General features: G+C 28.8%; 1 protein-coding gene across 2 annotated transcripts; it reads right to left on the bottom strand.

Annotated features, from left to right (window-relative positions):
• Nucleotides 1-7,541: 7,541 nt before the first annotated feature.
• LOC129315204 (butanoate--CoA ligase AAE1) lies at nucleotides 7,542-10,388 on the bottom strand. 2 transcript variants are annotated; one of them, XM_054958774.1, is made up of 2 exons: nucleotides 10,127-10,388; nucleotides 7,542-9,143 (listed from the first exon to the last, which is right to left on the bottom strand). In XM_054958774.1, the coding sequence occupies exons 1-2, from the start codon at nucleotides 10,328-10,330 to the stop codon at nucleotides 7,674-7,676; spliced, it is 1,674 nt and encodes a 557-aa protein (XP_054814749.1). In that variant the 5' UTR covers nucleotides 10,331-10,388; the 3' UTR covers nucleotides 7,542-7,673. The 2 variants fall into 2 exon arrangements, with proteins under 2 accessions (XP_054814749.1, XP_054814750.1); XM_054958775.1 differs by lacking the exon at nucleotides 10,127-10,388 and adding an exon at nucleotides 9,886-10,084.
• Between the last annotated feature and the right edge of the window lie 16,211 nt (nucleotides 10,389-26,599).

Raw genomic sequence — 26,599 nt, 5'->3', positions numbered from 1 at the left:
ACTTGACGCTTGTTTACTAATAACCGTCAAGTATGTCTGAGTTTTATTTGACGGTTATTATGAAATAACTGTCAAGTATTGCCTTTTAAATTTACGCTCCAGAACCTTTCATTTTCACATTTCTGCAACTCGAACGTTTTCGAAAATACACCCAGAGTGCTCGAAAATCATTTTCCGTCACTAAAATTGCCCAAAAACACAGATTTAGACTCGATTCTTCTTGGTTTTTGCTCGTGGGTTCCATTTTTTGGGGTTTGTGGGTTGTTCGTTCATCCAAGTCTTCATTTCAGGCGTTTTGGGTTCATTCTCCATCTTCCATATGTGAGTTTAATTTCTTCTTCATCTGTTTAATTCATTTTTAGGTTTAGTGTTTAGGGTAAATCTGACTTTAAATTCCCCTACTTGCTTCTCAACAGTGCAAAACACGAGTTATCTTCTTTCCTCCTTCCCCTGCTCTTCTTCTTCGTCCTCTTGCTCTGCCTCTCTTAAGTAAGTTGGCCTATCCTTCTTCCTTGTGATATTGTTGTCAATTGATTGTAATTAGAGAGTTGATTGGAATTAGCAATTGGAATATGAATTTTTTGTTCATTAGAACTACGATTTGTGGTTAAATGTATATAGGCTTTTGTTTTCAGTTCTTTGTTAGTTTTGAAATTAAATTTAAGATTATATGAAAATTAATTTACTGTTGGGCATTTTATGAATTTGTTGAAAATTTGCTTCCCTTGTTGTGATGATGGTGATTAATTTTGTTGTTGGATAACTTGATTAGATATGATTGAGTTATATTGAATTTATAGGACAAAATAGATTGTTGGGATAAAATTTTTATATCAATTATTGTTGGGTAACTTGATTGAGTATAATTAAGTTATATGAGAACTTTAATGATAAAACTTTTTGTTTAAGTTGATTAATTGTGTTCTTTTTATTTAAGTTAATTAATGTTTGAATTAATTGTGTGCATTTTGTTTAAGTTGATTAATTATGTTCTTTTTATTTAAGTTGATTAATGTTTGAATTAATTATGTGAATTTTGTTTAAGTTATTTAATGTTTGATTTAATTGTCTTCCTTTATAGATAAATGGCTTCTGATAGCGAGTCTGTTGACACCCCTCCATCAATTCTAGCTACAAATTCGACTGAGGTTTCGAGTACACAGAAAAAGCTAGAGCAGGAGTACAATAACATTCAACGAGGCCTAACGATAATGGAAGAGGTGACAAAAACAAGAGCTGCAGGAAAAAAAATTGATGTGCAATGGAACAAGAAAGGGCAAACAATTAAATCCTTAAAATTCATAAGTTATATTAGGGTGGTGGCAAAGACTACTGTGCCTATCACAGTAAAATCATGGCGCAAAGTAGATGAGGCCACGAAGGCTCTTATTTGGGATACTGTAGCAGTAAGTTACATTTTACTAAGTATATTTTGGTATAAATTATTTTTAAAATTAATGCATCTGATATGTTGTTTATTTTATTTTGTAGTCAGGATTTGACATTGATGAGAGTAGGCAAGATTTTGTCCTACAAAAGGCTGGGAGGGCACTACGGTCTTTCAGATATTTTATCACACAGAAATATTTGAAAGATCCTGATGCTGAATTTGTAGCTCGAGTTCCTCCCTTATTACAGCCTTTGGTAAAACAAGAGGATTGGGATGCTTTTGTTGCCTCATAGCATGAGAAGGAATTCAAGGTATTAATGTTTCTTAAATTTCAAGTTTGGTGTTATTTATTGATTATATGTGTATGTACTAACAAAATTTTTTGTTATTAACTCGTCAAGGAATTAAGTACACAGAATAAGGAGAGAGTAGCGAAGAATGAATATCCTTATAGAGTAGGGAGGTTGGGGTATGCAAGCATTGAACAGAAACAATTAGAGGAGGAGGGATCAGAGGTTACCATATCCCGCCATAAGCTCTGGGCATTGGCACGCACTAATAAAGAAGGAATTATTAACAACCCCCGCGTGAAGGAGGTTACTGAAAAGATTGTAAGTATTATATTTATCTACTACTTAATAATTAATTATGAATATCCAAACTAAACATATTTACTCTACACAGGATTCCATCTCTCAGGAAGTCTCACAGGGCAACCTTCCTGAGGATGAGGATATCTTGGTTAGGACATTGGGAACTGCTGACCACCCTAGTCGTGTCAGGGGTGTTGGCTTCGGAATCACGAAGAAGCAATATTTTGGCAAGATAAAAAAGCGAACATCAGCTTCTTCGTCTGAGGTCCAAGAGCTGAGAGAAGAGCAAGCCGTTATGAAGCAGCAACTACTAGCTCCTTGGGAGGACTTTGGGTGAGATTAGCCCTAGTCAGAAAGATAGCTGCACAGTCCCCTCAGAAAAACTACCTGAGGTAATATGTTTTACCTTATGAATTTGTCTAATTATTTTTATTTTAGAAACTGATTGTCATTATTTGTTTAATTAGGGCGAGAACGATTGCAATTGTTTGGCAGACACTCCTGAACGTAGAGTGGTTGCAATAGGGCGTGTGTACAACATTCTCGGGGACACAATCCATAATCATCCCCTCTTGCCCGACTGTGTTAGAGTTTCTCTACTTGTTGCCATCGACCCCAATTATCCATTGCCTGTTCCTATTGATGAGGCACAAACGGTAGGGGAAGCAGTAGGAAGCTTCGTTGCATGGCCTAGCCACCTTGTAATAGTGGTAACACCAAAGCTGGCAAAGGACCCATTGCCTCTAAAGAAAAAGATACGGTTTAAATAATTATTTATAATTTTATAATATAATTATAAATATCTAACTTTTTTGTTGTGCAACTGAAAGGGAAGAGCAAGCTAAAAGGTAAGTCAGGCCATACCAAAGAGTCAGCCACAGTTTCGCAATATCCAGCAGCACCGGTGCCAACTGTAGAATACAAATACCGTGCCTCTCTTGAGACATATGCGATGGCTACAAGGATGGCTCGTCAAGTTGCGATTGGGGATATCATTAGTTTTGATGATGGGCTGTATGGAAGATCGGGCTTGTTTGAAGTTGTTTGGGATGAAATTTTGAATGAAATTCTCAAGCACGAAATGGCCAGTACTAGTCTGATGAGCTTCTACATGAGGTATTTCTTCGATAATGCTCAGTTAATTACTTAAATTATATATATGTATGTGTGCACGTGTGTGTATTAACTTGGTTTTTTTTTTACTTAAGCCACCTTTATATTTCATTTGTGATTCCTAGCGGCCTTGAGTCGAGATTCAAGCTGATTAATCCCCACGATGTCTCTGCTTATAATGGAATTACAAAGGAAGCTCTTGAAAATCAAGCAAGACAGCTTTCAAATCAATTTAAGGATAGGGGAGCAAGCAACGATACTTTATTTCTTGCTCCTTACTGTCAAGGGTAAGCCACTTTCTAACTACTTTTGGTACAAGTAAATATTTTTTATATTTACTTATCTGATAATACTTGTTATTTCTTATTAGGGGGCACTGGATGCTTATTGTGGTTAACCCTGTTGCTTCAAAAATTTGGTATCTTGATCCTCTTAACGGAGAACTAAGCAATAGGCCAGATATGGTAGAACTTTTTAATAAGTAAGTTGAATTTTTATTAATTGTTATTTTAATATCCATATATATTGAATTTCTAACATTTATTCTTTATTTCCTTCTTAGAGCTATGGTCTTGTATCGAACTGCGACCAACAAGACCTTGTCCCCTAGCTTAAGGGTATTGGACTCTTGTGAGACATGGGTCACAGTTAAGGTAAACCTAATGGACTGAGTTTTTAATTAACAAACCGTGGCCTTTTAACTATTATTTTATTGATATGTAATTTTTTTTGCACAGTGTCCACTCCAGCCAGATCAGAGCAATGACTGTGGCTATTGCTTGATGAGATTCTTGAAGGACATTATCACCCATGCCCCTACCACATTACCTAACAAGGTATATATTAAATATAATGATACTTAAATTATAAATTTTAACAACTTTTGTTAGATAGCTATTAACTTGAATTTATTGTAACTTTTTGCATACAGTACTTCGAGGATGCCTACTGTATTCAATATGCAGCTGCACATATAGAGGAAACCCTTGAAGAGGTAGCTCAAGCTGTGTTTAACATGTGGATAGCAGCAGTGGTTAGGCCTAATTAGTTTTGGTGTACACATTTATTTTTTTGGTCAATTTTATGTCTGAGGCCAATTAATTTTGAAATTTAAACTTGTAAAGTAGGTAAAGTTATAGATTTTTTTATGGCATCGGGTTTAGAATATAGGTAGATATAAGATAAATTAAAGATATTTAGATTGTAATTTCAATATAAATAATGATTCAATTGTTTTTTATTATTGGATGGCTGGTATATATATTTGATTGCTTTGTATTTGTAGGCTGCTTAAAAAGCAGCCCCCAGCTTTTAAAAAAAACACATCATAAATACTTGACAGTTATTTAGAAAGAAACGTCAAGTATAAGTTTACTTGACGGATACTTCAAAATAACCGTCAAGTATGTATTATGAAATAACCGTCAAGTATTTGGCACACAGAATTTGCAAAAGCATATTTGACGCTTGTTACAAAATAACCATCAAATATTACTAAATACTTGATGGTTATTTAAAATAACTGTCAAGTATATTGCTGCAGTATATACAAATGTTTAAGTGATTATTTGACGGTTATTTTGAAATAACCGTCAAATAATCTCTAAAATATTTGACAGTTTTTAACCGTCAAATAAATATATGGCGCCTCATTACTTGACGGTTAAAAACTGTCAAATAATTTCTAAAATAACCGTCAAGTAAGGGGGCATTTTGTAGTAGTGTTTGAAAATTCTCTAAATGCTCAAATAAAGATAAGTTCGCTCAATGATCATTAGTTCTCATTTAGGCTTGAAATGAATCACATATATAATTTTGATAGTTGATAGACCATTAGAATATTGTTTCTATCCGTTGATGCAATTTCTTGCGAGTGTCCTGCTGAATCACACATGAAATTGCACTTGGCTTGTTCTAGATATGTATATGTGACAAATTACACGTGAACCTTGCGTGTAGTTTTGCATCTATGAATATGCATTCAGCTCTGTGTATAGATCTTGCGAGTGAACTCTCAGCTCTCATGCATGGTTTAACATATGTGAAATCATCATTAGTTCTGTGTGACAAATCTCACATGAAACTACTATGCTCTCACGCGTGAAATTGCCTATAGAAAGTAAAGCTCATATTTGTGTGACAGAACTCACATGGAACCTCTTTGTTCTCATACGTGAAATGGCTAACAGAATGTCACAGCCAATTCTTGTGAGAAAAACTCATACAGAAGCAAAAGGCAATCATGCGTGAAATAGTCATATCTAAACTTAGTCTATTCAGGAAGACAAATCACACGTGGATCATATTTTTACTCACACGTGAAATATCAATTGGTAAGGCACAAACTAGTCTGGGTATATTTTCATGAGTGGAAAAGCAATGTACTCAACAAGAATATGCGCGATCAAAAGATAAGAACATATGAATTACATATCAAACATTTGAACAAAGTGAATTTAGCTTAAGATGACTTAAGACTCAATATAGCAATATGTGATTGTGTAACAAGTAACAAATCACACGTGACTACTATCAATCCTTACGCATGAAATAGAAGTTGACACAATGTAATGAAGCACAGTTGCTAAAACTTGTGTGGATCATAGTGCCTCTCACGCGTGATTTTGCATACACCAGCAAGGCTTAAGATATCACATAACACAAGTGACAAATTACGCATAAATCACTTCCTGACTCCTGCATGATTCATCAGTTTGTGTGCCCAACCTATAGATTCTCATGAGTGACCAGTAGAATCACCCGTGATTCTGCAGCCTTCACAAAATTCAACTACAAAGATTTTTAGCATGCTAAAAAGACATCACTCGTAAGCTTGAATACACTTAGATGAGTCTTAATACTAATAAATGAGACATATGATGCATTCATTTTAAATGATTACGAAAAGTGATTAAACTTTCAAAGTTTTTACATTAAATCTAAGAGAATTTAAATGACTTACCCTAAATTTCTTCATCTTCTCTTGATTCTTTATGCCCTTAAGATTTTGTCTTCAGCCATGATTCTTTATATCTATACACATAACAAATACCTTTTTTCTTAATTTTGTAATGATTAAAACATATGATCCAACAAAATATACATATAAAAATTTGTGTCTGTTTTTGCCATTATATATTTTAATTAGCTTTTGAATCAAATTATCTAAATAAATTTTAATTTGTTCAACTAATTTATTAAAAAAAATATTCAAATATAAACCATGTTAAAGTCACAATCTAACTTCAATTTACTAATCTCAATTGATTCTAACCTTAATTGAAATTTTTTTTAATTCAAACACATACTATATTTAAAAGCTGGGTTGAGGCATTAAAATTAAGAGATAAAAAATTAAAGTAGCCCACTTTGTCCCTCATTCCCTGTAAACTCATTACTCTCTTATTTCTTCTTATGAGTTCGTTGTACTCTCTATATAGTTGTAATTTAAATTATTTTTATTTTTTTTCAGTTTAAAATCAAAACAGAGTCATCCAATATCTCCCAAGATTTAAAATAAATGAATCCCATTGAACTTTTTTTCCAAAAAAAAAAAAAAAGAATCCCATTGAACTATTTATTAATTTTTTCTGATATATCAAATTTTATATTTTATATTTTTATTATTTAACATATCAAATTTTGTGTTATTTATAACTTTTCTCACATTTTTTAAATATTTCTAATATATTATGTTTGTATAAAAAATTATAAATAATCATAAAAATTAATATTCTTTTTAATAATTGTACATTCAAAATTACATTTTCTTATATATATATATAATCTAAACAAATTTTAATTTACCAAATTAATTTTTGATAAAATATATACAAACTTAAATTTAGTTATAATAACCGACTTTTGCTAAATTGACTTTTGTCCAATTAATTTTTAATTAGTTAATGGAAAATCAAACATATACTCAATCCTCAATAGGTGGAAAATCAAAAATCATGAGTTTTCAAGGCCCTTTGCTATAATTTTTTTAAAGTGCCTAAGTTATCAAGAGTCTTGAATAATGATGATGATCGCGAGGAAGTAAACATTCACTGATAGGAAATGCGCACAAATCTGAGGGACATGAGTGCTCTGATGAGCAAAGGGAGAAGCAAAGTAATAAATTTAAAAGGCCTATATCAATAGTAACGATTGCACAAAGTGAGAGTTTGGTTTGACTGAGATCCTCAACTTCTGCGCTGAGAGTCCAACCTTTCAAAGACTTATTAGATCGGACTTCGTCCTATATTTCGTATTCTGGGCTCTTTAATAAATAGTTCGGCCCAAAAATTATTTTTAGTCCAAACAATTGTCTTTTGGCAAGGATTGGTAACATGAAGGTCTCTTTGAAGAAAGCTACCTTGTCATGATGCCTTGAAAGTTGAAACAACTAATGCAATATAATTCTGATTATCTAGTTCTTATTTTCCAAGACACATGATCAATTCAGTGTCCAAAGACAAATTGACATAAATCACAGGAATTCATAACATTGGAGTACATAAAACTACAAGCGGGAACCAAATGACATTGGCTTGAATACAGATATACAATTATAATAATTCAACCAAGATACTTCACAATCGACTGGTAATGTTCTTATTTTTCTTAGACAAGCATCCCATGGCCTTAGCTTGTTCCTTCAGAACATATTTTTGAGTCTTACCAGTTGATGTCTTGGGCAAATCTTGGAAAACCACAGTTTTTGGGGCCATATAACGAGGCAAACGTTTCTGACAAAAGTCTATTATTTCTTGCTCTGAAGCACTGAACCCTTCCTTCAACTTCACAAAAGCACATGGTGTCTCTCCCCAGAAATCATCAGGCCTACCTACAACAGCAGCATCAAAAACTGCAGGATGACTAAAAATCACACCTTCTAATTCTATTGAGCTTATATTTTCTCCACCTGAGATTATTATATCCTTCGATCGATCCTTGAGTTCAATGTACCCATCAGGATGTTTCACTCCCAAGTCACCACTTCTAAACCATCCACCTTTGAATGCTTCTTGTGTTGCTTCCAGATTCTTTAAATACCCATTCATCACAGTGTTGCCTCTGAACATTATTTCTCCCATTGTTTTTGCATCAGCTGGTACACTTTTCATTGTCACCGGATCTTTCACATCTAATTCATCAAGGCCCAAATGGTATACTCCTTGCCGGGCTTTGAGTTTACCTTGTGTGTCTCTAGGTAGGGTGTCCCATTCTGGTTTCCAAGTACAAACTGTTGCAGGACCATAAGTTTCTGTCAAACCATATGAATGTGTCACAATGAATCCCATTTCTTCCATCTTGAAGAGAACCTCTGGTGGCGGTGGAGCACCACCGGTCATCACTGCTAACTTCCCGGGAAATGGCTTTCGAACATCTGGAGGCGAATTAATTATCATATTCAAAACTGTAGGAGCACCACCAGTGTGTGTCACCTTGTGTTCATAAATATTGTCAAATATTGATTTGGCAGTTACATTTCGTAGGCAAACGTTTGTACCACCCTGAGCAGCAATTCCCCATGGGAGACACCATCCGTTACAATGAAACATGGGAACACACCATAAGTAAACCGGCATAGACTTCATGTCATTGAGAAGAACTGTCGACAAAGCATTGAGATAAGCACCTCTGTGACTGAAAATCACACCTTTGGGACTCGATGTAGTCCCAGAAGTGTAATTGAGTGAGATCGGATCGGTTTCATCCGTTGGTTTTCTAGCTTCAAAATCAAGATTTCCTCTAGCTAGGAGCTGCTCATATTCCAATATCCCAGAAGAGGATGTGTTGTTGTTACTAATACCACATTCTGGAATCAGGACCAAAAGGGGAAGCTTGGATGTTGTTTTGGAGAGGAGACCAAGTGCTCCTTGAGCAATATGTAGCAGTTGATAGTCTACAAAAATAATTTTAGCATCTGAATGTTTTAGTAACACTGAAACCATTCGAGAATCGTGTCGTGTGTTCAGAGTACAGAGAACAGCCCCTGACATTGGAACACCAAAATGAAGTTCATACATGGCTGGAATATTCGGGGAAAGTACTGCAACCTGATCAAATAAAATGGTCATTCTTAGTAAATGTAATAAACAACAGTGGTTCATCAGTGTCATTAGAGGACTGATTAAGTTCAACTGTTCAAGTAACCAAACCAGGTCAAGAAGAAAAGAACGAAAACAAAATTGTATGCCAATGCATTGGAAACATTTATCATACCAATTACCAATTACCATCTTCGTTAACATTTTGATGATTAAGAGATCCTCAGTTAAAATTTAAGATCCAATTAAAGCAAGGTTTAAAGCTATTACATGGCTTCCACCGAAAAATCCAATTACACTTGGTGCAATGTATGTAGATTGCAATAGTAACAAGTGCGCATGCCACATGAGTACCAGAAAAGAAACTCCAATACGTGAAGCTGAATGAGAGAAAGTTCTGAGGATGAAATTAAGCTAATATATCAGTAGTTTAATTGAAGAGAGAAAAAAATAACATTGTGAACATGTGTCGGTCTTAATATTTTATTAGTCTCATTGCCGCTATCTGTTCTTCCTTGGTAAATGATAATCAATGCCCAAGAGTAGCATAAATCATAAGCAGAATCCAAGAACAGCAGTAACCAATGGTTCAATTCTCATAATCTCATACCAGAAGAGTTTGACGACAAATTGACCAGAGTCAGAAATCCAAAACCTTAAAATCACAGACTACAAAAACCCAGAAAAGAAAACAGGATCAAAGCAAAAGAGGACTTTCTTTTGAAATGCAGATTAAAATAAGTGGAACAACCTTTAAATGATAATCAATGCCCAAGAGTAGCATAAATGATAAGCAGAATCTAAGAACAGCAGCAACCAATGGCTCAATTCTCTTAATCTCATTCCTTTGACAACAAATTGACCAGAGTCAGAAATCCAGAACCTTCTAATCACAGACTACAAAAACCCAGAAAAGAAAACAGGATCGAAGCAAAAGAGGACCTTCATAATATCAGATTTTTCTGAACAGAATTTTGATTATCGAAACTAACCACATCACCACGAGAAACTCCAAGTTGGGCAATAGCAGAAGCCAGTTTGGTGCATCGTTGAAGGGTCTGTTTCCAAGTGTACCTGACATCACCATACACGACAGAAAGATTGTCTCTGTAGACTATGGCGGATCGTTCCAAGAAGCTGATCGGCGTGAGAGGGACGTAGTTGGCCGAACACCTGATCGTCCCCTCCATAGCCATGGATAAAATTCTGCAACTTCTACTTCCCACGAGCACGACGATGATATTTTTGAATAGTTGGCCCTTTATTGTCAAATCCTGAAAGCAATTTTATATTCCACTTGAATAGATAAAGACAATAACACGTCATTATCGATAAAATATCGCAGAGATAAGTATCCAACTACCCCCTCCGTTTAAATATTTAAAATAGTTTTAATTAAATTTTCTTTCTAATAAAATGTTTATTTATTTTTAAATTAATTTTATCTTTTTATATTTACTTTTATTAAACATCCTATATTAAATATAAATTTATTATTAATAAGGATACTTTAAAAAATATAATGATTATTAAAAATACATTACATTTTTAAATATCTAACTCTTTAAAAAATATCTTATATTTTTTAAAGAAGGGTGTATTAATTTTGCATTTGCTTTCTGAATAAAAACACAAGTTTTTTTTTTCCGCCAAATCTGGTGTGCTGAAAAATTAGTTGAATATTATTGTCAAAGATAGTGATCTTGTTTTTTTTAATGTTATTGAAATAATTAGTAATTTTTTAAAATATTTTTTACCAACATTTTTGAAAATAAGTTTTGGAATGAAAATAAATAAAAAAGTATGTTTAAATTATTATTTTGGAAAACACATATAAAGTAATAAAATAATAGGTAAAAGAATCATCAATATATATAACCATCATCAATTATCAATTATCAATTATCAATATCAGTCAATCTCACAGTCAAAATATAAACACTAAAATATAACGTCAAAGCTAGATCTACAGTACTTTAAATAATATACTTTTCTTTCTTTTTTTATTAGATTTGGAACTCATGATTAAAAAAAAAAGTGGGTATCGGACCTGATATTAAAATAAGTAAGTGTGGGACTCATAATTTAATTAATAAGTTTTATTTACATAGGATGAAAACCTTTCGCTATATAAATTCTCATTTCTAAATGTTAAAAACTTGTACAATGTGTAAAAAATAATAAAATTCTTACATTTTGAAATATTAGGAGGATCATAGTAAAAATTGATAGTAAATATAATATTCCTATTGAAAATGATAAGTGTTAGATATGCAATAAAATTATAAATTTTATTTAGAAAAAGTATAAAAAGTAATTTACTTGAAATAAAAAATGTAAATAAAATTAATTTAAAATAATAAATTCTAAGTAAAATAATTTTTTGCTTTTAATTTTATATGTATAAGATTATAAATTGTGAAATAAAATATTAAGCTAAATTACAAATTATAAAATAAAACATTTTGTTGTTTAAATTTAAATTTTAAACATGTGAGGATAACACACATGTTAAAATAATGAATTATTCTTTATATTTTAAAACGCATATATTAATAATTTTTTAAGTTATTTGTGTAAAAACAAAATAATATGTTTTACTTGTAGTACACGTATATATAAATGATAAATGGATGGACTATACTATTTTCTTAATTTACAACCATTACAATTATAATTTATAAATAATATTATGACATAAATTGTTGGATGATTCATTATAGCGCATGTTTAATTTTTCTTAAAATGATAATGGGACAACAAAATTTTGAAAAATAACAAGTTAGGGAGGTGATAAAGTTTTTAAAAAATATTGATATTTTTTTATATGTATAAGGGAAGCACATTACAAATAGAAGCTGTTTCTTCAACTTCAATTTACACGGACAACATATTTTACTTTAAGCACGCTAAAATAATTTTTTAATATTAATATTGATATTATTTTTATCTTTTAAATATTAAAACATTCTCATACATAAGACGGGGCTTAAATCTAGTTATTTATTTTATCATATAATTAATGAAAACACAATGTTGTATGCCTTCTCTCTAGTTTTGTAAATTAAAATTCTGAACTAGACCCGGCCTGTATAGACTATTCAACAGTAGGTAATTGAATGGTAAAAAAAATGGCCAATTGGTGAACAAACCATGAAAACTTAGAAAATTTGGCCAATTTCATGAATTAATCACTTGAAGAAATAAGATATAAAAAAATAAAGTATTAAAAATTAGACCAATCATTAAACTGATCAAAACAAGCTAATGGTCAAAATTATTGTGAAATCATAATTATTATACATTAGTTATAAGCAAAACATTTTATTAATTTAATAAAATACTTATTTAATACTCCCTCCGGTTCCATTTATAAGTCTAATTGTAGAAGGTATATTTGGTCTCATTTATAAGTCACGGTGCGTCTTTTTAGGTAATATTTAAGAGGTATTTCCAAAATTACCCTTTATGAGAGAGAAAAAGTAACAGAACATTACTTTTTAGATTTGTTATATAGGGGCATGTTTGGAATTTTACTTACTTTTATTCCTTATACTTTTATTGTATTGGTATTGATGAGGTTGGTAGAAATGACTTATAAATAGGACCGGAGGGAGTAATTTATTCATTCAATCGATATGTTAATCTAAATTTCAATAAATGGGCCAAGCCCAAGCAAGAAGGCAGGCGAAGATGACGAGGATGAAAGAGATTTGATATAAAAATAAAGGAAAGAAGATATTTTTACACTAAACCACCACTTTACCACTTTATATATAATTTTTCAACAACAGAGAAGCTGATATTTTTACACTAGGTCATCAGAAGCTGATGGTCGAAGTAGCATACTTCATTGAGAAGTGAAGCAGCAAGAGGAGGAAGCGTTTAAATTAATGAAAAAATTATGATCCTTATAATGTTAACTCAGTTATAACTCAATCCTTAAATTTTAACTTATTATACCACAATCTTAAAGTTTTTACTTAATTATAATTTAATCCCTCAATTTTAACTCTTACAATTTAGTATTTATAGTTTCAATCATTTAAATATTAATTCTTATATTTTTAAAAAATAAAATTATAAAGATTAAAATTATGTTAAAATTTATTACTAATATGTTAAATTATTAAACCCTTTTAATCCTTACAAATATTGTAAATATTAAAATTTTAAAATATTTTTAATTTTTAAAAATTATAGGAACTAATATTTAAGTGGTTGAAACTATAGAAACTAAATTGCAAGAGGTAAAGTTTAGAGATTAAGTTACAACCAAATTAAAATTATAAAAATTGAGTTATAATGAATTAAAATTTAAGAATTGAGTTGCAATTAACTCAAAATTACATGAACCAAATGATTCATTTTTCTTTAATTAATTTATGTAACATTTGAACTAATGAATTTAAATTTAAATTTTAAAATTTTAAAATTTCACATTTTTAATTATATTTAAAATTAATAATTTTATTTGGCTTATGTAAAAATTTTTAAAGATAAAAAATGAATTAAAATTAAAAACAAAACTAAAAAGATTAAAACTGATAAATTTATCTCCACTTTTTAGTGAAAGAGAAATAAAACTAACGTAAACATCAATAATGGAAATGAGAAGGTTGGAGTCACATCACAGTCCATCTTCTCTCTCCGCGTGCTGTCATCAATTTTAATATTATTGTTTTGGGGGGGGGGGGGGTGGGGGAGGCGCAGCAAAAGAGACAACACATTTATTAATATTATAGAAAAAATTTCATTTAAAAATATAAAAAAATATTTTTTAATGAGTTTAAAAAAACTTTAAAACTTCAATTCAACCCTCAGGGAATAAATTGAAAATAAGTTGAATATAAAAAAAATAAAATATTCTTAATTCAAATATTAAAAAAAAAAACTACTATCCACTATGGTCGATGCATCTTCAGTGATTGAGCGTCGTTGGTAATGGCAGCCACTAGACTTCTATCATTGGAGTTCCAATCACCGGTTGGATAGTCTATAGTGGCTGGAGAATTAATTTCTTTAAAGGTAGCTAAGGTGGGTGTAGAACTCATAACCCTTTCATTCACCAAAAAATTTTAAACCACCAAGCCATTTAACTTATTCAATTATATAATGTATAAAATTATATATAGAATAAACTTTATTTTCAAACTACTTGATTATTATGTTATTGTTAATCGCGTAACTTTACTTATTGATACTTTAACAAGACTTGATAATTACTTAAGTTTTCTTGTTAACCTTATGACTCTAGCAATAGAATTAAATTACTTTTTAATCACTTAATTATACTTGTTCATACCTTAATAGTACTTGTCAATTCCTTAACTCTTTTTGTTAAGTCCATGACTTCCACAGCAGAATTACATTACTTGTTAATCATGTAACTGTATTTGTTAATACCTTTATAGGACTTGTTAATTACTTGAATTTACTTGTCAAATTCATGACTCTTTCAACTGAATTGCATTACTTATTAATCATGTAACTTTAATTATTAATTACATAACAATACTTGTTAATTGCATAGCTTGACTTGTTTAACTATTATTCCGAAAAAGCAACTAAATTGCTTGTTAATTGTATATCTTTACTTGTTAATTTCTTAACAATACTTGTTAATTATTTATTGTCACTTGCTAAATAAATATATAATTTACATAAAAAATTAAATTTGTTAGATAACGAAAGCAACGATAGTCAAGTCTCTCTTATTAGTATTTACCAAACTAGATACTCAATTATATAAGCACACATATATATATATATATAGACAGAGAGAGACAAAGCAATACCCTAAAAACCAAATATAATATTAACAATTAAAATTGAAGAAATGACAATCTATATTAAGCTTTTAATAAGTATACTTCTTGTCATAATACTCAAGAGGTTTGAAAATAAGATTTATTTTACAAATAATTTTGAGAGAGTTATGGAATTAACAAGTAAAGTTACATAATTAGCAAGTCAAGCTACACAATTAACAAGCATTGTTGCGTAATTAACAAGTAAAGTTACATGATTAACAAGTAATGCAGTTCAGTTAAAGAAGTCATGAATTTGACAAGTAAATTTAAGTAATTCACAAGTCCTATTAAGGTATTAACAAGTACAGTTACTCGATTAACAAGTATTGTAGTCAGTTGTAGGAGTCATAGACTTAATAAAAAGAGTTAAGTAATTAATAAGTCCTATTAAAGTATGAACAAGTATAGTTAAGTGATTGACAAGTAATTTAGTTTTATTGCTGGAGTCATGAGGTTAATAAGAAAAGTTAAGTAATTAACAAGTATTGTTAAGGTATTGACAAGTAAAGTTACGTAATTAACAAGTAATGTAATAATCAAGTGGTTTGAAAAAAAGGTTTATTATTATTATTATATATATAAACTTTATGCATTAAGTGATTGAATTGGTTGAATGGCTTGGTGGTTTAAAATTTTTTGGTGAACCAAGGGGTCATGGGTTCTACACCCACCTTAGGCAACTTTGGAGAAATTAATTCTCCATAATTCTCCAACTATCGCCAACAGTGGTCTAGCTGGCGATTGGAGCTTCAGTGGTTGTTGTTGCCGGCGAGACTCCGGTCACTGTTGGTGGTGCTTCAGCAATAGTGGCTGGTGTTTTTTTTAATATTTGAATTGAGGGTATTTTCATCTTTTCTACATTCAACTTTTTTTCAATTTAATCATTGAGGACTAAACTGAAGTTTTAGAATCTTTTAGGACCCACCAGAAAATATATTTTTCCCAAGTCCTTAAATGAAATTCTCCTTATATTATATGCCTTTGGGCCACAATATATAACATTAACCATGGCTATATATCTACACTAAATATCTAAAACCGTTTATAATTAGTGTAGTTAAATATTGTTTAACTTCAACAACCAAACAACAATTGATGTACTATTCTTTATAAAATCTACATTGATTAGATCTACTAAATGTTGTTTATCCTTTTTTTTGAATTTTTTAAAAATAAAATTATAGTATTTCCTAATGATTTAGGCATAGCATTTGTTTTGAACTAGAGATCATAGCATTAATAAATCTATCAAATGTAGAACTAGGATAGATGTTTATCATCTAAATGTATGAATAACAAAACATATGAATAAAAAACAAATCAATGTTCATAAGCAATGTACTAAGAAACAAAACATATGAATAACAAAAAAAAACCCCAAATTTAGTAAGTTTCATTTATTAAAAGAATGAAATAAATCTAAAATGTCAAAAAAATTTTAAATTTGACTAGTAGATCTAACTATGGACTTTTGCTTCTTTGGGATGCTAAATCCAATAGGCATATAGTTCTTGCAAGTAGCTCTGTTATGCCCAAATCATCTACAACAATTGCACCTAACAATTCTCTTAAACTCACCGACCGATCAAATCTGTGTCTTCTTAGGCTTATGGCACTTTTTTTGTCTCTAGTGGTATTAAATTATTTTCAAGCACTTCACTAAGAATTTCCTAATCACATTGATTAACCAACAAATGAATTGTTGCCCTATATGTGCAACTATATGAATACTTTGTATAATATCTAGAAACAAAAGCATATGCACAAAGTCATTGCTTGCTAATCATTATGCAAGCATGAGAATAAGGAATCTTTTCAAAATCACACATCCTCCAAGTACAACTTCTATTCTCCAAGTAAACAAGAAAACTATATTTGCCATGCACTATAGTGAATCTCATTTACATTATTTGGTTGAACCTATAATAAAAATACAACACAATATAACAATGATAAGTTTCAGATTCAATATATTAATGATATTCGATAGTATATCGATGAATATATGTTCAATAGTAAAACATTACCTCCATATGTCTACTAAGCTCTATTTGCTCAGACAACTGTTTCTCAACTCATGGTGTTAGATGAGAAGATATAGAATTATCTTGCATCCTCTATGCATAAAACCAGTCCTAAAGCTTTTACCTAATAAAATCAATCAATGGTATAAACGATAGGTCTCTTGCATCATCTATAGTAGAGTTCATGCTTTCAGATATATTGAAAGTCATAATATCATACTTTCTCCTTATAGAATAATAAAGTGACTACTTTTCACAACCCACATCTATAAGGTAATCACGAATGCCAGGTGCCACTTGATCTAATTTATGCATCTCACATTTAAAATCAAAAAATTTGTTGACCCTAGCACAATGATTGAAGATACCAACAATTGAAGGATGTTTGAACTTTGTTCTTATATTACCCAACAAATGCTACATGCAAACATAATGGGTAGCATCAAAAAATATGTTACACACATCCTTCGAGATACTACTTTTCCTATCTAAAAAAAATATTAGATCTTGACGATAACATAATACCCACTTCAACTTGTAACTACTCCTAAGAAGCATCAGTCTCTGAGTCAACAATTGTAAATTCTAATGGAAAGATTGAGTTGTTTGCATCCATAGTACATGCAATTAGAAGAGTCACTGCATATTTGTTCCTTAAAAGAGTTCTATTAATTGATATAACTGACCGACAATGACTCCATGCCTCAATAGAAGCAGCAAACAATATAAAAAAAACTTAAAATGACCATTACTACCATCTTCAATAGCCGTAACAGTACTCGCATCATGTTATTAATAAATGAAACAACTAAGTAGGATACATAACATATTTATTGTCTAAATAAAATAATATTTATAATTCAATTACTGTCTAAATATATCATTGATAAACTTCTGTATATTATTGATAAATACATACCAAAATTTGTGTGAGTCAAAGCATAGCATAGGGAAGATAATTGGGCATAAGAGTCCTCCGGATAACTTTGAATTGCTTCTAAAACAAGTTGCTTTGCTCTCCATGACTTGTAATAACTAACACTAATTCCAAATTCCTTACACATGTGCTTAATTATTGATTTTGGATCATTACACTCCCCATCAATGAATTTTTACTTCACACATTCACTAATGATATGGCTTGTTACTTGCCTATGATCGCCATGCACAATGTCAATAGCACAAGTATGGTCCTTAACATACCGTCTAATGACCCAAACCTGAGTAGAAGAAATCGTTAAGGCTTGTATATAACACTTACAACCATCCACACTGGAAGCAAACAAGCCTTTCACCATATGATTTGAGAGTTTTGTATTCAAAATTTCTCTTCATGGCTAAGAGTTGTAAAACTTGTTTAACATCCAATTTTTTAAAGAACGCATTTCCCTCCTTAATATCATTTATTTGCAAAAGCTCATTGGCTCCACTATAATGCTTATTATTGATAAATGTAGAAGAACATAAAGTTAAGGAACTAGCTCCTTTATGACAAGTTTCAAACACTTCTTTTATGGACAAAGGTCTATTAGAAATACAGACAATCAATGAAAAGTTAAAGAGATTAGAATTTCTTAGCAAATTAGAATACCATATCAAATTATTGTCATTTTTGACCTCTAAAATGCTATATGTTGAAGTCCCAATATCAAAAGAAACCATCAATTTGACCTCATGACTTGCATTCAACTATAATTTCTCATACACAATTTCCATGACATTAAGATATGAAGTTGTATCTTTCACAAGTACTTCAAGGTATGAACTATCCACATAACGATTGTTCAAATCCCATTTTTCGTCATAAGAAATGACACAATTAAGCATCCCAATATCTACAAGATTAAATGGTATTTGTAAATTATCAATAATATACTTTATCAGTAATATACAATAGTATATAACTAGTATATACTATCGTAAATAAAAAACATGAAAACGATATAATCATTTGCCCAAAACAAATCAAACTAAATCCCTAAAAAATTCTAAACACTTTAACTTATCATAGAAAATTAAATACATAAAATAATGAAATAAAAAATTATGAACAATGAGAGAATAATATATGCTTTCTATTACTAATTCAAACAAATTTCATGATCAATGACAATAAATAATAGATTATGAACAAATGATTAACTGATTCAGTGAAGATATTACCTAGATATATGAAAATGATGAAAATTTGATAATAAATGATACTCTTTAACCTCCAAAAAAAATAGAATACAAGACAACTTCTATTTAGAGTTTGAACAACACAATGCAGAATGAAGAATCCAATGATGGAGTTCTCTCTTCAATGTCTAATGTCCTCTTGTAATATGTTTGGGAAAAATAGAGAGTGAGAGAGAAGAAAATCTCTACAATGAAGATGGTGATTCAAGAAAATTATATCAAAAATTATGATGAAGAAAAGTATTGTACGATTCAAAGATGAATATGGTCATATAGGCAAATCATATAAAAAATTTTGATGAAGAAGAGCACGCATGATATGATTCAGATGATAAAAACGAAAGATTTAGTCAGTTAAAGATTAATTAAATTAGATATATTGTGTTTTAATAATAAATTTATTTTAAGAATAAAAAAGAAAAATCACATCTAATTAATTTTATGAATGAGCCATATTTCAAAATATTCAAAAATCTCATTTATAATTTATGAGAGTTATATTTTTGATGCTATTGAGCTAATTTTTTAAAAATTATGAAAATCTTAAGGAAGTGCTCACTGTGGTCAATATTCATGAATCATTATTGATTTCTAACTCTTATATATATATATATATATATATATAGAATCTTAGTTGTTAATTTTATTTTAGTATCATGTATGGAAGGCAACAAAATATTTATTACATTAGTATTTCTATTTTCAATATACATAACCAACAGTAATTCAATAAATCAAATATATTGGAAGTGTTTAAATTTATGATCTTTACAAATTAACATTAAAGATAAACTAGTGGTATTAGAGTTTTGTTGGTGGTATCAGTAATGCTTTAAAAGTTGTATTGGATGTTAAACTGGAAAGATTAATAATTTACAATTATCATATTAAACAATCACTACAACTAGCGAAATGATAATTAAATAAAAAATGTTGTATACATATATTCTTATATAAATATAAAATTACTATATAATTTAAATCTAAGTATTAATATTCTAATTTAGAGATGAAAATAAATACAAATATGTATACATATGGAATTGTTACTTAAAAATAACCAAAAATAAAATTTTTATAATTCAATATAATAATAAAATAATATAAAAATACAATCATAAAATAATAATATTTGTATTAATTTTTTTTAAAATTCATTACTTCAAGAAAGTATTTATAAAAAGATGTATTGGGCAGTGAAATATATTAATTGGGGAGGAGTAACTAGCTTGTCAGTCAATTATTTTTAAATCTTTTAATTGATAAGTTTATAATTGAAAGCAGAGCTTTTACTTTTCCCCATCATTCTCTTTCTCCTCATGTCTTCCATTGCCAGTATTAGAGCTTAACTAATAGTATCAAAAACTTAATGATATCATTAGAACTCCACTAATAATATATAGACTACAAGTACCCTCCTTGAGAAGATTTTATTATAACTCAACTAACAAGTTCATTTTTAAATATGTAGAAGAATTCCTGGTATTTTTGGAGAAGATTAAAACCCATTTTATTTGTTTGTATGCATCCATTTATGCAAAATTAGGATCAGAATCACAAAAAGATTGGTCTAAGCATGTTGAATTACATTGGAAGAAATTACTTAGGTAAGTGTAGTGATTTTTATAAGTCATTTATTACTCATGTATTCTTGATATAATTTTGATTCTTTTCATTTCTCTTGTAGAGGAATTTTCAAATCATTAGTGAAATTTTATCCTATTTACTCTCTTGATAACCAGATAAGAGGTATAACAATATATGATGATGAAGGAAATGTTTGTTACCTGAAATATGTTGGTATGTAATATTTAATATTTTATTCTTTTTATTTCAATTGGCTCTATGTTTCTTTTTAATTGAATATTTTACTTTTCTTTCACCAAGAAAAGAAGGGTGTCAAAAGGATAATGATCATTTCTATCAAATAATTGAAATTTATTTCTATCAAATAATTGAAATTTACTCATTAAATCACATTTTATGGTATTTGATTACCTAACAAGTGGATGGAGTGTGAAGGGTCGAGAGTTTGAGCATTTTGATACAAGCTTATATTAACTTGAAATTGCAAGTTTTATATTGAAAATGAAGAAATTTATTAAATAGTAAGAGTTTTTTTTTTCCCTTGTTTGAGATGTATTCTTGTTCTTATTTCTTTAATAAACCAGTGTTTTCTTTTTGTTGTTTAAAATTTTTTGCAGAGATAGGAAAAGCTTTATTTTTTTGACCCAATCAATTGAACTCATGAAGAATGATTATATTTTTTGGAAGCAATCTATGACATATTTTGGGTGGAACTTAGTGTTGCCAGAAGCATGGTGAATGATAAGTTTAATGGATAATGTTGGTAATGAAAAAGAAGAGTCTAAGGAAGAAGAGGAGTCAAAGGAACAAGTGATGTCACTGGACGAAGCAACCCAAGCACCATGTCGTTGGGTGGATTTAATTAGATTTTGGCATAATTGTAGATATCATTACGATGATCATTTGCATAAACATGAGATTTGCGTAAACAATCAATTAAATAGTGTCCTTTTAAATTGTTATTTTGTATAAATAATTTATGAGAATATCTAGGGAAGTGCTCATTATGGTAGATATGCATGAATCATTATTGATCTCTAACTCTTTTCTTTTATATATTGAATCCTAGTTGTTAATTTTATCTTAATATTATGGTAGGGAAGGCAAAAAATTATTTATTACATCAGTATTTCTATTTTCAATATACATAGCTAACAGTAATTTAATAAATCAAATATATTGGAAGTGTTTGAATTCATGATTTCTACAAATTTTGAAAGTGATATCAAAGATAAATTGGTGGTATCAAAGTTTTGTTGGTCATATTAGTAATGTTTTAAAAGCCATATGGGATGTTAAACTGAAAATATTAATGGTTCATGATTCTCATAGTTTAACCAATTAAACAATTTCTACAACTAGTAAAATAAAAATTAAATAAAAAATAATATTATATACACACATATATTTACATAAATATAAAATTATTATATAATTTAAAAATAAGTATTAATTTTCTAATTTAAAGATTAAAATACACATGAACATGTATAAATCAGACATTGTTACTTAAAAAATAATAAAAAATAAAGATCTTATAATTAAAAATAATAATAAAATAATATAAAAATACAGTTATAATATAATAAAATTTGTATTAAAAGTTGGAACCAATGCAAGAAAAGAGTACATTTTAGATTTGTCAATTGATTTGAAATTTTAAAAATTGTTCATTAATTGAATAAAGAATTCATGACAAATTGTATTGGCAGTAAAATATATTAATTAAAGAGTTAGATGGACAATCAATTATTTTTAAAATTTTTAACTGATAAGTTTAGAATTAAATGCAAAGAGCTTTTACCTTTCCCCATTGCTCTCTCTTTCCCCCCTCATCTCTTCCATTGGCAGTATCGAAGCTCAAATAGTGGTATCAAAAACCTATTGATTGTATCAAAACTCAACTAGTGATATATAGGCCATACGAACCCTCCTTTCGAAGATATCATTATAATCCATTGATGGTATCAAAACTCAACTAAATTTAACAAAGAAGAATGCAAATCATACTGAGTTATCATAGGAAGTCAATGCTGACTAGTAATGTGTAGCGAAGCAAATGCATTGCCTCTATTATTCTCTCATATACTTGGGGGTTATGTTGAATTTGATGCCTTCCAAAATTCCTCTTATTTTCTCTTGAAAATATTTGTTTATGCTCTAAGATATTAATTATTCTTTAAAAAATATGCACTTTCTACACTAATTAAACCAGTGTAGAAAGTGCACTTTTCATAATGGTGTGTATAAATTTTTTGTAAAAAGTGTGTTCATTTTTTTAATGATTATATGAATTTTTAGACTTGTTTAGTTTGCCTCCAACACTGGCTTTATACCCAAAATGGAAAGTGACTTTTCACACTAGTCAAATAACCGATGTGAAAAGCAAAAATTTTGTATACTAGTTCTTGAATTTGTGTAAAAAGTTAATTTTAATAAGGAAAAATATTAATTAAGGACTATTGAAGAAAATTTATATCAGTCAAGGATCATTTATTGCCAAAATCTTAATAAATATTTGTCAATTTGGGTTAGTCTTTTATAAATAAGTATTCATTCAAGTTTTAACAATTCATTTTAAATTAACAGCAATTTGTTTAAAATTTTTTTCATTTAAATTTTGATAACAACTAATCCTTGACTGATATAAATTTCTTCCATCGCTCTTTAATAGCTATTTTTCATTTTAACAAGTGTAAAAAATATTTTTTTTGTTACATTGTTACAAACATAGTCTTTTTTTGGCTTCCTTGAAGGAAACTTTATAATGGATTGTTAGATACATAATTTATCATGACATTCTTCTTAAGCCTTAACACGGAACTGTATCCACAAAATGTTCATCATCAAGCCTATGAAAAATAACACATTATTTATGGATGTTGTATCCCTGATTCATTTCTTCACTTATTTTGATTTCTCTGTGCAAGATGATTGTATTTTGGATTAAAGTGTTAATTTGTCTGTCTACTTTTTTATTTAATTATTTAAATATTATTATTTATAAATCTTCACATATAATTTCTAAGTTAACTTTTAAGATATACAAATTTCTAAAAGAATTATAAATGTTGGAGGAAGACTTATAATTTTTCATTCTATTTTAATTGACAACTCAACTAGTAAGAAAAACACATTCACCTATAAATATCATAAACACTAGATTGGGATGTTAAATTTTAAAAGAGGATTTTATAAATCATGGAGGAATATTTATAAGTAAAAACAATATTTAAATTATTAATATTAGGGAAATTTGTTTTAGGTCTTTCTACTTTTTTCTAAATTTTAAATTAGGCCCCTATAATTTATCTTTTTAAAATTGTATGTGAAGATTTATGAATGATAATATTCAAGATATTTAACCTTTAGGGATTAATACATTTAATTTATAAATCTATAAAAGCTAAATTAAAATAAAATAAACTAGATGGACCAAATTCAAAATTGAAGGAAACTGTAAGGGCATGTAGATTAATTTTTCCTTAATATTAAAATATTTAATATTTTAATAAGATGTTATTAAAACAAATAATATTTTTTAATCACTTACTGATGTTTGAATCATTGGCCGCTCGTATTAAAAGCCTCGTAGCTGATCAAAATGTTAGTTAAAATAATTTTTTTTCTTTTTATATAGATAAGAAATATTATTAGTCAATTGGAATTTATTTATAATTGAGGGGACTTAATAAGCATTAATTTTCTTATAAGATTGTTTTTTATGATTTTTTTGGGTCATCTCTATAATTTTGTGGATTAATTAATGATCAAATTAATAGATATTTATCGGAGGGGTAACCTTGACTTATGATCCTATTGCACTTGAACAAAAGTTGAGAGGTAAATTAGTAGTTTAACTCTTATATTTTTCTCTATTTTTACGTTTTCTTAGTGAGTTTAAAACATTCATTTTGCACTACTATTTAATGTGCACTACTCCCATGTTTAAAAATATAAAGCAATTCTTTTTAGGTTAGATATTAAGAAATATAAAACATTTCAACGTGCAACTAATGAATTTTTTTTAAAAAAATACCCTCAATAAATAAACAACTCGACCCTTCACTTTTAAGTGAGATACTCTATTTAATAAGGGAAAATAATAAAAAATGATATCAAAATTTACTGACAATTAACAAATTAACTTATGCGACTTTTGCATATTTAGCCCATTTAAGACCAAACAAAGATAATAGCCTAGCCTAATATTTCAAATATTTTGCAATGTAACCGGATTAGTATTTAAGTTAAATTAAAATAATAAAAACACCCATTCTCCTCAAATCTAAAATCTCATTATCATCCTCAAATATGAAATATATTATGCCAACTAAGTTGATGATAAAGTATTTAAAGTATTCAAAGTATTCAAATATTGAAAATAATATATGATTGCAAATGAGTTGTGATTATAATCATTCAGTTACCGGAGTTTTGCTATTCTGTTACACAATTTTTTATCTTTTTTTGAGGTAAAAAGGAAAAATTGCACCCCAGCTAATTGTAAATGAGCCCAATTCTAGAATTTTAAAAAACTTCTTCTATAATTTCTAGTTAATATATTTTTTTGCAGCTATTGGGCCAATTTACTGTTAACTTATTAGGGGTAAAATTTGGTTAGTTACAAATTCCTTATATTTTTTAACTGAAAGATTATAATCCTTTATCCTTATAATGTATATTTGATTATTAATTAAAAAATAAAAAAAGAAGAAGCTAACTTAAATTTGAATTTATTTGTTGACCATAATCTGAATTGAAATTTAATAAATTAAAGAAATTGGGAATTTAATTAAACTTCTTAATTAGTTTATTCTGGTCTACGTTTCCATCAAAGCCTGAAATTCAGGTTTTGAATTTTACTGCACAGAAATATTACTAACATGTGCTGCTCTGTCTCATGAAGTTATTGTAGGCATCTAAGCCCTCAAAATTTCTAGTACACCTACCACACACAAAATCGGGATATTTTGTGAGGATATATATATATATATGTGTGTGTGTGTATATATATATATATATCAATATTAATATCTAAAAATATTTAAAAATTTTATCGTTTAATTTTCCAATATTGTGCTAATATAGAAATCATAAGATGTTTCATAAACAATTTAAATTTAGATATAACTAGAGAAGCTTTTTAGCTTGTACAATTGCAGTGTTATAAATTTTCTTGATTGTGAACAATAATCACCGTGATGTAAATATAATATAATGTTGTAATTATTATAAAACTTAAAAATCATTAAAGAATACATATTTTTTATGATCTTAAAATTAAATAAATTTTTTTGGATAATCTGAAAATCATTTATTTAAGCTTAAACAAATTAATAGCCCCTAATAGAAAAATGTGTGTCCTTCAAATTTGATGTGTCTGTATAAGACTATATATATATATATTAAGATTTTGATTAGTATAGTTTTTAAACAAATTTTCATAATATAATTTTTTAGAAGAATTATAATAAAATATTAAATATATAAGAAAGAAATAAAAAATATGGACACACACAAGCTCATATATATATATGAACTATCCATATGTTAAAAAATATATTTTAAATTTTGTATTTTTATGCTTGATCCAAACATATATAGTTTCTAAAATATTAAAATTGTATAAACCAAATGAAGTAAAAAGTAAAATTTTCTTAGTTTATGAAGAGAAGCCAAATTTCACACACAAAGTGAGGAAGGTCTTTTCTGTTAAAACATATTAATTTGTTGAAACATGAAAACTGCATGATCAAACTACCAATATTTTTTCAAGCAATACAAACATACCTTATGACTATAATTAATCACACAAATAGAAAGTTGGCTTGAGAATATCATCATGATGGGTCAGTAC

Source organism: Prosopis cineraria, unplaced genomic scaffold, assembly GCF_029017545.1.
Source record: "Prosopis cineraria cultivar Desert tree isolate PC_DT_omini unplaced genomic scaffold, ASM2901754v1 PC7, whole genome shotgun sequence".
Lineage (NCBI taxonomy): Eukaryota > Viridiplantae > Streptophyta > Magnoliopsida > Fabales > Fabaceae > Prosopis > Prosopis cineraria.
This window is presented reverse-complemented; position numbering and strand designations above follow the sequence as displayed.